This window comes from Silene latifolia, chromosome Y (assembly GCF_048544455.1).
Source record: "Silene latifolia isolate original U9 population chromosome Y, ASM4854445v1, whole genome shotgun sequence".
NCBI classification, from domain to species: domain Eukaryota; kingdom Viridiplantae; phylum Streptophyta; class Magnoliopsida; order Caryophyllales; family Caryophyllaceae; genus Silene; species Silene latifolia.
Window position 1 is genome coordinate 479,765,938 of NC_133538.1, and position 12,229 is coordinate 479,778,166.

At 39.5% G+C, this 12,229-nt stretch overlaps 1 protein-coding gene and 1 non-coding gene across 2 annotated transcripts; one reads left to right on the top strand and one right to left on the bottom strand.

Moving 5' to 3' along the window:
• Positions 1 to 816: 816 nt before the first annotated feature.
• On the top strand, positions 817 to 2,253 carry LOC141633018 (uncharacterized). The gene is made up of 2 exons (XM_074445515.1): positions 817 to 1,344; positions 1,429 to 2,253. Exons 1-2 carry the CDS (start codon positions 817 to 819, stop codon positions 2,251 to 2,253), a joined length of 1,353 nt encoding a protein of 450 aa, XP_074301616.1.
• Positions 2,254 to 7,894: 5,641 nt separating this feature from the next.
• On the bottom strand, positions 7,895 to 8,001 carry LOC141635153 (small nucleolar RNA R71). Its single transcript, XR_012539857.1, has one exon. It is a non-coding gene; the product is annotated as a small nucleolar RNA R71 (small nucleolar RNA).
• Positions 8,002 to 12,229: the final 4,228 nt, after the last annotated feature.

Below are 12,229 nucleotides of genomic sequence, written 5' to 3' on the forward strand. Positions count from 1 at the left end.
TGTAATAAAGCAGACAAGAATGCCTGACACCTAACAAAACATACGTTGAGTTTCCAACAAAATATGTTTGACACAATGACACCAAAGAGTGGACTCCTAGAAAACGTGGGTTTACAATAGGTAGAATTTATCATGTTCCACCAAATTCGGGTGAAAAATACTACCTTAGAATATTGCTTAACCATCTTAAAGGCCCTACATGCTATGAAGAAATAAGGAAAGTAAATGGAGTGGTACATGATAGTTTCAGAGACGCATGTTATGCAATGGGACTACTAGACATCGACCGTGAGTACGTTGATGCAATTGATGAGGCAAGTAAATGGAGGTCGGCGCATTACATGCGAAATCTTTTTGCTACACTATTATTGGCCGGATGTATGTTACAGCCTGAATTAGTATGGGAACAATGCTAGAAAAAACTCTCTGAAGATATTTTATACAATCAAAGGCGTTTCCATCAGAATCAAGGTAGCATTTATTATTTAATAATTACAAACTGATTAGGTTTATTGCTATCAATGTACAATACGCAATCAAAATCAAATTTATTATGTCAATACCATAACGTCACACTTCATAATTATATTGGTTATATATGCAGATTTAGAGCTTACTGATGAGCGAAAATAGAATATTGTGTTAGCCGAAATTGAGAAGATACTTCAAAAGAATAGAAGTAGTCTGCGGAAACACCCTAATATGCCACTCCCTCACGACGACATAATAAATGATCCGCATAATAGGCTTCTTCAATCAGAGCGCAACTATGACCGAGCATCCTTAAAACATGACTATGAACATCTTCTCGGAAAGATGACCAATGAACAGAGAGGAATATTTGACGAAATTTTGGGAGCAATCTTACAAGGAAATGGAGGATTATTTTTCATTTACGGCTTTGGTGGAACTGGGAAAACCTTTATTTGGAGAACTCTTTATGCTGCATTACGCTGTGCAGGAGACATTGTACTACCTGTGGCCTCAAGTGGAATTGCATCACTACTTTTACCCGGAGGAAAGACTGCTCATCCAACATTTCGTATACCTCTGACTCCTACCGAGAGTTCTACATGTGAGATAAGACCAGGAACTGAGCTGGCAGAGATAATACGCCCGACTAAACTTATTATTTGGGATGAAGCTCCTATGGTTAACCCTTTTTGCTTTGAAGCATTGGATAGAAGTTTGCAGGATATCCTACGGTCTGAAAAGTCATTCGGCTGCAAGGTCATGGTATTTGGCGGTGATTTCCGGCAAATTATTCCTGTCATTCCTAAAGGCAGCAGAGAAGAGATTGTTCATTCCGCAATCAATGCATCTTACCTGTGGAGGTTTTTTAAAGTTCTGAAGTTGACCAAGAATATGAGGCTTTTAACAACCAACACAGAGGTTAACTTAACTGAAATTGCAGAATTCTCAGATTAGACTCTAAAGTTAGGAGATGGTTTACTTGGTGAGCCTGACGATGGGGATGCAACTACTGAAATTCCAAATGACATACTTATCCAAGAAGGAGACAACCCGATTGCTGCTATTGGCGAAAGCACTTACCCATTGGTTGTAAACCAAATATGGAATGGAGACTATTTTCAAGAAAGAGCTATTCTTGCCCCCACTCATGAAATAGTGGAGATGATTAATGATTATATCCTACGTTTAGTTCCGGGCGATGAAAAAGTTTACCTCAGTTCAGATAGTATCTGCAAATCCGCAATATTGGATGCTTTTGACGAAAGTGCATATTCAACTGAATTCTTAAACAGTATAAGGTGCTCTAGATTACCCAACCATGAATTAAGACTAAAGGTAGGTGTTCCGGTGATGCTACTGAGAAACCTAGACAAAGCTGGTGGGTTATGCAATGGTACCACGCTTGTGATAATAAAGCTAGGTGACAAAGTAATTGAGGCAGAAATTATATCGGGCAGGAATATTGGCCATAAAGTTGTCATTGCTCGAATGACATTGAGCCCTTCCGATACTACTCAAATTCATGTTAAGCTACGCCGGAAGCAATTTCCAATGGTTGTATCATTCGCAATGAAAATAAACAAAAGTCAAGGACAATCTTTGTCACATGTTGGATTGTTTCTACCTCGGCCAGTTTTCAGTCATGGACATCTATATGTTGTTGTGTTCCGTGTCACAAGCAGGCAGGGTTTGAAGATACTTATTTGTAACGATGATAATGTTTTAGGGAATACTGCGGACAATGTAGTATACAATGAAGTTTTCGAGAACTTAGAATGAGGTAAGAACTTAGCTTTGTAATGCTTTAAATTTCAATTTTTTTTTCTTATGCGTATCTCAAATTAGACTATTTTCTACAATATTTATTAATTAATTAATAACTATTGCGGTATTTATATAAATTTTCATCCTTTGCCAGTTCTTAGTAGCTGCTAAGGTCGTGTCGGATGAACACACGGAATGCAAACTTGAGGTAAGCATTTTGTTAGACTATTACTAAAAAAATTAATGTTATAGTCTTATATAAATTAAATTTAATAAACTATCACGAAAACAAAGTTCACATAAAATGCTATCATCTTAATGCATTCCTATCACTGATGTGACCATAATTAGAGCATATTTAGTCCCCAAATTAGCCTTGTTCCCTTGCTTTTTAGTGCATATTTGGGTCATTTATTGTCTTTATTTCTTTGTTTTGCATATTCTTTGAGGTTTTGTGTCCTTGGTAGGAAAGGAGTGCAAACCTTGCATTTTCATGGCAAAATGAGGCTAAATTAATTGAATTCAATGACCAAGCATCAAGGAGAGACAAGATTAGAAGGCCTTTGAACATATTATAGTAGATGGGCAATGATGAGAAAAGATCCTTGCATCCCCGAGGAAATCCTCAAGGATTTTATGAAGAAAAAGGAAGAAAAGAAGAAGGAATGAAACTGCCTGACAATCCGTGCGGATTGCCTTGAAGACGCCCGTCCCGTGCTAAAGACGCCCGGATTCCCAGACAGTTCCATTTCGTCTTCTACAAGCTTCAAGGAAGGATGCACATCTTTTTCTAAGACCGGCGAAAAAGAGATCGGAGTCTCCCTAGAGACCGGCGATTCCTCAAGGACTTAATCGTCATTTAAGCCTTTAGTAAACCCTAATTTATGTACCTAATCCCCACTATAAATACCCCATTGGTCTATTTAGATGAGCATGTTCTTCTTAGCAATCTTTAGTGTAGTTAATATCAATCAAATCTCTTTTTAATCTTGTAATCAACATTTAATCAAGTTTTAATACAAGTTTTATTTCCTTAATCTCTCTCTTGTTCATCCTTTATTTTGGGTAATTGAAGATTATTTGGGTTATTATTGGGAGATTGACAACCTTCCAATCAAGCATCAAGTACTGATGAGGCACAATCCGTGCGGATTGTCTACAATCCGGCCGTCCTCCACCTGCACAATCCGTGCGGTTTTCCACCAAGACGCTCGGGTTTAGCCACCACAATCCGCCCGGATTCACCTGAATCCGCTCGTGTTCCACCACCAGAATCCGCCCGTACCGACTCTAATCCGCTCGGATTCCAGCACAGCGCAATTTCGTCTTCTCCAAGCTACAAAGAAAGAAGCCCTTCCTTCGAAAAATACCGGCTCCTCCCTGCTCAATCTAAAAAGTGTAATTACTAGTTTAACCCTTAGTTAACCCTAATGCATCCCCCTAATCTCCACAATAAATACCCCATTAGTCTAATTAGAAGAGCATATTCTTCTTATCAATTCTTAGAGTAGTTAATACCAATCAAATCTCTCTTTAATTTTGTAATCAACAATTAATCAAGTTCTAATACAAGTTTTATTTCCTTAATCTCTCTTTTGTTCATCCTTTATTTTGGGTAATTGAAGATTATTTGGGTTATTATTGCGAGATTGACAACCTCTCAATCAAGCATCAAGTACTTCTTTTATCCTTGCTTTCTTATTGGAATCACTAGTAGGTATAATTCTCTTAATCCCTTTTTAATTATTGTTAATTACTTTCATTTATTCATCATCTTTCACTTTGTTGGTATGATTGACAACCTTGCTAGCATGTTCAACATGATAATGAGTGAGTAGTTTCCTTAGCTAGGGTTAATGGGTAATTAGGGAAAACCAACATGGGGAATGATTCATGCTTAAATTAATATGCTTTCATAGTTTATTTGCTTGCTTGTTGTGATCTCAACTTATGCACATGTTATGTTTGATGAAATGCGAGCCTATGAATCCTTGCATTTTTTACCCATCACCTATCTTTTCAATGAGACTTGTAAGACATAAACTAACTCGAGTCTCATTAGACCATTGTGGACATGGCCCACCTGCAAGCCCACTTCGATCCGTGGACATACATCGGTCTCTTTTTGAAAGCCACGCTCGACGGCGTTAAAATGCTTTCGACCGGATCGTTTTAGATTGGTCGGTTTCATCTCGGTAAAGGTCTCGAAACGATTAGAGATGTTCGGAGTCGCCACCAAGCATTTGTGGGATGCCTGGAACCCGTTCGAATTCCACGTTATACCTCGGTCAAATCGAAGCACAAAGCAGCGTTTGACATAGGTACTAAAGATAAGGAAATCGTCCCTCTTTAGCATCCTATCTCTAGAATGACTCTCGTACGCCCTGGATAAGGTCGTCCACTATCCAAAGTTTCTGAGTAAGAGGTGAAAGTACCTATTGGGAAGCCCTTTAATCAGACACCCAATCCCGCCCGCGTTTAGCGGCCTCTACTGATCGATCTTGGTTGGTTGAATGCAAAAGTTGATAAAACGGTTTAAATGCATGAATGCGCAACCAATGATTTAAACCTAACATGTGAGAGCTTTCTAAGTCGGTTGATTTAATCCAAGTATCAAGTATAAGATGTCGAGTTGGATTAATGATTGATTTGCATGCAAGACGGAAATTAAACATCCATTTACCGTATTAGGTTTAGGGTGCATAACATGATCCATTTGTCTTAGTAAGGCATTTTGCAAATATGGTTTTGGATAATCAAATAGTCATCTGATCCGTCCTATATCCGGGTTAACCAGAGTCAGGATCGTCCTGAACTAATGCTGGAAGGGAACATGCCTTGTACCAGACGGCTATATGAGGCGCGAGCCAGCCGGCGGTGTAAGGGGCCTCCCTCTGGTTTTGAAAATGAGAAATGGAGAGCCTATTTAGGCGCGGTTTAGCCCACGGTTTATGTGCCGTGTTCTGACCTTTTAGAAAACGTTATAAAACGTGTTGAAAATGGGTATTCGAACCCGGTTTGATTTGAAGGGGTTGTTTAGACCGCATTTGTTGATTTGAAGAACTAGACTCGAATAATCATCATTGTTTTGATAATATTCGGTGTCGGGTTCGATTTGACAAACTTGACATGAATAGTTTTGAAAATGATGATGGACTAATTGTTTTAAGTCCATTTGAATGTAATTAGTCGGTACTCATCATCGTATCCGGGTTAAAATCCGGCATGGTATGTAGAACCAAGGATGACTTTGTGTTGGTGACTAATATGTCGGTTTGAAAATGTAAAGAAATGAAATAAAAGGCTTTAAAATACCTTCTAAATGTCATTAACCAAATATTATCACCGAAACAAGGATTTAACCGTCATGGTATGAGGAACCAAGGGTGAAAAATGTTTTATGGTTAAAACATGTGAAATAAAATGAAAAGGGTTCGAAAATATTTGAAATGGTGAAAACCGATTACAAATATGAAAAATGGATTAAGGGAAATGACGAGAATAAACACGGTTGATTTCTGGTCTGAATACCCCATTTAGGCGCGAGCTAGTTGGCGACCTAAGGGGCTTCTGCCTCAGACCAAAAATCAGTTTTGGCTCGTTTATTCCATGTTTTGGTTCATGTTATGCATATTTTAGCATGTTTGAGTCATGAAGCAAATGAAAACATAATAAAAGAGGATTTTTATACCCTCATACTTACACGTTTGGTTATGGCGAGTGACCGACGTAAGTGTAACAACTCGTTTGATCGGAAAAAACTCAGTTTAAAACCGTTTTGGTAAGTAAAAAGAGTGTTTTAAAAGTTTAGTGATGGTGTAGTGGTCGAAATGGTCGGTCAAGTGGTTTAATGCACGATGACGGTACCAAACAATGTGTAAGGCTCGTGTTTACGATCGGGTCGTAAATACGCGTCGGGTTGTGACTTATGAAATCGAGTCGAGAATTTTAAGGGAGAAAAGAGGGGGCGGACACTCGCGTAAGTCTCAAATGGGTGGCATTTGAGGGGTATTTATAGGAGAATGAGTGGTTGTGTGAGTTTTGAGCGACGTGGCCACCTAGGCTGCTCAAAGAGGCGCTAGCCACGTCGCGCGTCTTCGAGCTGTGTTGTCACTTTCACAACAAATGCAATCATGATTTGTTCTATCCTAGGTTTTGTAGTCACATGTTTGGTACTTGACCAACATGAATCCGGGAAAACTTAAGGTAGAAGGTTTGAAAAGTTTGTTTTTTTTTTTGTGGTTGACTCGGTTTGACTCGTTGTTGGAGTCGGTATTTTAATTTTCGCGTCGGTTTTTGGTCTGGTGTCGGTTTTTACTCTAGTTAGTGTCATTGCGACCCCGTCGCCGTGCATTAAACACTCCAGGTATTTTTGAAATGTTTTGAGATGTTTTATTTTCGAAATCATCGGGTGTTTTTTGGAGTCTCATCAGATACTGGGTATCTACAACCATACATATTGTTGGGTAGGGAAGATTAAGTCGACTTTTAGGTGTTGTACAATCTAATCGATTCGGCTCCGGGACCCAAACTTTCCTAGGATTGTAAGATATAAACCAACTCGATCCATCACAACAATAATTGCTTGCTTATAATTTGAGAACATGTTTGTATGATCAATTCCCATGAATCCCCTATGACCCCATGACACCCTAGTGCCTTTTATCAATTGTTTACATCCCTTTTAATCCATCTTGCTTGTTTACTTTCATTGCTATTTAGTTTAGTGATCTCCTACTTCAAACCCCAATTGTGACACCCTTAGACACCACTAGTTGCAATAGAAATCTCATCTCAATTCCTGTTCCTTGGGATCCGACTTTTACTTGCCTCTTTACTAATTGTAGAGTTTTTTGTGAAGTTATAAATTGTGTTTTGGTCTAGGTGCTCCTAACGACAAGTACTGAAAACTAAACCCCACGAGGGATCACTACCAAAAATGGCGTCGTTGCCGGGGACGGTGTTAACTTGATTTAGATTTTCTTATATTGTTATTAGTTGTGTCTTTCTTTGCTTTGGGGAAGTAAAACTCCTCAAGGTTTGTTCTAATTATTTTCGAGTTGTTTGATATTTTGCATGTCTAGAAGATCACAAGGTAACTTGTTACTCTTTGATCACGAAATTGAAAGGACTTTGACAACCAATAGAAGACTTGCTAGGAGAACTTTGAGAGGTATTGGTGAGGTTGTAGATATTCAACCAAATACTATTGAGTTCATCAACCCTTTTGCAAGAGAAGGTGAGGAGAACCCAACACAAAATCCAACACAAAATCAACCCAGAATGCCTATGTTTTCATCACATTCCGTACCCACCGAGGAGAACCTACCCAATGGTACTCCCACACCACAACATCTAACCGGAAATTTTATTGCCAAATCCGCATTTATCCAATTAGTCTAAAGAAGCCAATTTGGGGGGGATGCCAAGTGAAGACCCTCATTCTCATATGGAGACCTTTTGTGACTATTGTGATGCGATTTCTCAAACCGGTGTAACTCAAGACCAAATTAAATGGGTCTTATTTTCTTTTTCTCTAATTGGCACCACGAAACAATGGTTGAAAGGCCTTGATAAGGCTACTCTCAGAATTTATTCTTGGAAAAAGTTGGCTCTAGCTTTCTACAAAAAGTTCTATCCACCGAAAAAGACCAACATGCTAAGAGCTCAAATTACAGGCTTTAAGCAAAGGGATAAAGAATCTTTGTATGAAGCTTGGGAGCAATACAAGGGAATTTGTCGCTCATGTCCTCACCATGGACTTAGCAAGTGGTTCTTGGTATAACAACTTTGGAACAGTCTTTTTGAAGATTCAAGGAACATTCTCAACATGGGATCAAATGGAATGTTCACGGGAAGTTGATGACAATCAAACTTGGAACAAAATTGAGAAAATGGTGGTCCATAACTCACAATATAGTAGACCTCGCAAGGCTACTAGAGGAGGAAAGCATGAAGTGGACTCCATTACTCAATTGGGTGCTCAACTTAGTGCTCACTTTGATACCATCAATTTGAAGTTTGAAAAAGCTATGGCTAGACTTGAAGAAGCCTCAAAATAACCAAAGCATCATGTTAATGCCATGACGGCATCTTCATCGATCCCAAGTGGGATATGTGAGAATTGTGGAACTTTGGGACATGACCAAAGTGAATGTAGGGGAACAAATGAACAAGTGAATTCTTTCCAAGCATACAAGAGTGGTACCCCTTATTCAAACTATTACAACAAAAACACCAAATTCCACCCAAATCTCTCATACAAAAGCCAAAATGTTCAAAACCCTCAACCAACATACACCCCACCTCCCATGAGAAACCAAAATCAAAGACCCTTTTACAACTAAAACCAAGGTTACCAAAATCAAACTCCATACAATCAACAAAATGACCAAGGTTTTGATGTTCAAAAAGCGGTCCTCCAAATGCAAAAGAATCAACAAGAGTTTTTCACTTAAATGCAAAAAGATAGTCAAGCAAAGGAAATCACCATCAACAACATCCTAGCTCACACCAAAATGTTGGAAACCCAATTGACTCAACTAGCATCTTCAAGCTCACAAAGACAAAAGGGGCAACTACCACCTCAAAGTAATCCCCCAAGACATGAAACGGTTAGTGCCATTCACTTGAGGAGTGGTACAAGTTATGAAGCACCGAAGAAGCAAGTTGAGGATGAAGTTGTGGAAGCTAGTGACAAAGAAGAAATTGTGCGAAACTCCAAGGATGGAGAACCATCAAAAGAAGAAATTTCAAAGAAAAATGAAGACAAGGTCAAGGAAAAGGAGCCCATTGTGATTAGACTTCCTTTTCCAAGTCGTCAAGCCAAGCCCAAATTTGATGACCAACTTGGAAAATTTATGGAAATTGTGAAGAATTTGGAAGTCTCGATTCCTTTCACGGAATTAATCAATCACGTGCCGGCCTATGAAAAATACATGAAAGACATCCTCACAAACAAGAAGTCGATCCGGAAGCTTGAGACTATCGCCTTCACTAAGGTGAGTAGTGCAATCCTTCATGGGAGTTCACCTCCAAAACTCAAAGATCCGGGAAGCTTCTCAATACCGTGTACCATTGGTAACACCACGATAAACAAAGCCTTATGTGATCTAGGGGCTAATGTGAGTGTTATGCCGTACTCGGTGAGTAAAAGGTTAGGGATGGAAGAGCTTAAATGCACCAATATCACACTCTAAATGGCCGATAGATCGACGAAGACAACATTAGGGATATGGAAAGATGTTCCCGTAAGAGTTGGGAAATTTTTCATCCCGGTGGACTTTGTCATTGTTGACATGGAAGAAGACTCCAACATTCCAATCATTCTAGGAAGACCTTTTTTACACACCGCGGGTGCGGTGATTGTTGTGAAGCATGGAGAGCTCACTCTAGAAGTGGGAGATGAGAGCATAACTTTCAATCTTGACAAGACCATGAGAGCTCCCCGTTTGCATGAACCATGTTTTATGATTGATTATTATAGCCGGAAGGATGATAGGAAGAAGTCGGAATTCCAATGGAAGAAGAAAGTTGATGATGCTCCATTCAAAGAGCAAGTGAATTGTAACAAAGAGAGCTTGAAAAGCTCACCAAAGTCAAGCAATGAAGAGAATGGCCTCATTGGCGAAGACAAGAAAGTGGGAGAGTTGTCTCTATCAACTCAAGTGATCTTTAGTGACCAAGTAGATGAAGTTTGTGGTCTTTGGGACGATGAGTTCGAAGGGATTTTCAATCCCTATATTGGTAATGCTATCGATAAAGATCGACGTGAAGGACAACAAGGGCAAAGGTCTATTGAAGATCTTTATCATGATAATGAACAAGCTTTTGACAACTTTTTCAAGGTGTTGAGCAACATCAACAACACCTTGGACATGCCCCCATGACATCTCACTAAGGATAAGAGTTTGGTGGAGTCCTCCCTAAACCACCATTTGTAAATATTTCTAACTCCCTAACTTGCATTTTAATTCTTACATTGCATTTTTGTCCTTTTTGGATTTTTATGCTTTGATCAAGATAATTATCATTTTTGAGAGAAGTGAGGGAGGGACTAATGATTTTATTGATGTGTAGTGCTTTAAGCTTAGTGTGGGGATAGCAATTGCCTAGGCTATTCATGCCTTAGTAGTGCCCTACAATGAAGAAAACGGGATTTGAAGAATGAAAACTGACAAGGGATATGCAAGTGCACGGATGGAACCGAATCCGGGTAAAATAGGGAGACTCCGAGCTTCTTCATGGGAATCCGCTCGTCTTCAGTAAACCTGAGCGTCTTTGCCAGAATCCGCCCGTCCATTTTAACTGAGAATTTGAAATATTGGGACTGTCTGACAATCCGACCGTCCTGGTAGAGAAGACGCTCGTCTTTAGAAATCCGCCGGTCTTTGCAGGAAGACGCCCGTCTTTTTGCCTGTGTAAAACAAGAAAGCATGTTGTCTATGAATCCGCTCGTCTTCAGCAGAAGACGCTCGTCCTGCAATCAAAGAATTCGAGCGTCTTTGCTGAAAGACGCCCGTCTTTAGGCAAGAATCCTGAACCCAAAATAGGCAGAATCCGAGCGTCCCGAAGGAAAGACGCCCTTCTTCCCCTGCAGTTTAAAATTTTTCGGGTATTTCAAATACCCCATCCCACCTTCATTTCTCCATTCATTCATTCAAAACACTACCCATAAACCCCAAAACTCAAAACCCTCATCCTCTCCATCACCAAAACAAGATTTCCTCAACCAAATTCAACAAAATCAAATCAAAACTTCCTTTTAACAACAATTAATCACTCCTCTTCCAACAAAAATCAAACCAAGCACCAAAATCTTCAACCTTTGAGTCGATTTTTGAATTACAAAGGCAAAGCCTTTCATCTTAAAATCGATTTGAGTATCCTTGGAAATTGAAGATTTTCCCTCTTTTCTTGGTATAATCATCAATGGCAAGGACAAAAGGATCAACAAAGGCACCTAAGGCAAAGGCATTCTCAACAAGACAACAATGTCTTCAAGCAAATAAACCCTCATTGGCTATGGTGGTAGCTAGTTCAAACTTGGAATTTCAACAACAACAAATTCCTCCCTTGGAAGCAACAACATCAACAACTCCAGAAATTGCTCAATTATCAAACTATCCGGAGGTAATTTTCATTTCTAACTCCCATAGGGATACATTTTACAAGTATGCTAGAAAATCCTTTATACCCACCAAATTCATATGTGAATATGCCTTGAACGAATTGGGTGTCCTTGAACAAACAAAAGCTTTCTTTGAAGCCATGGGGTTGGGAAAATTGTTTGCTACAAGAGAATTGACATACCCCTCCCTTACCTTAGAATTCTTGAGTTCTTTGAAAGTGACTAAGGTAGAGACTAGAGAAAACATCGAGTTCCGCCTTGCCAATGTGAGTAGGCGCATCACCTTTGATGAATTGGGTAAAGCATTGGGTCTTAGTGATTCACCTAGTTATTACAAGAATCCCGAAAAGTATGACCCCGCTCCTCTTTGGGAGGCAATTTCCGGGAGGAAATTTGAGAACTATCATGCTAGTCGCGCTCTATTAGTCCACCATCCGGGCATTAGAGTGTGGTACAAGGTCATCGGGAATATTATCATTTCAAGAAAAGACACTAACCACTTTACCAAGCTCGATTGTTTTCTACTTGAGTCGGCCTTAAATATTGGAAGGGAATTCACCAAGCCTTACAATTCTCTAAGGCTTTTGGTGGAAAGATGGCTCAATGTTGATTGTGGAAAGCAAGGCACCAGTTTTATTGTAAATGGAGGTCTAGTCACTCTTTTGGCTAAGTACTTTGATCCGAATTTCAACAAGGATAGCAAGTAAGTGGCGAAAAAGGGTGGTCATCTCATTGACATGGATGCCATGATTAACAAGTACAAGTGGGTCACTCATAACCCTCTTGACACCAAATATGGGTGAGTCACCAATGAAGCTAGATCTTTTACTTTGCCTTCCAAGATATGCCGTTTGAGTGTCC

Excerpts from the sequence above, each read along its gene's own strand:
- LOC141633018 (XM_074445515.1), top strand. The coding sequence starts at position 817 with ATGACCAATGAACAGAGAGGAATATTTGACGAAATTTTGGGAGCAATC. Across the intron at positions 1,345-1,428 it reads ACCTGTGGAGGTTTTTTAAA|ACTCTAAAGTTAGGAGATGG; the intron begins GTTCTGAAGTTG and ends TTCTCAGATTAG.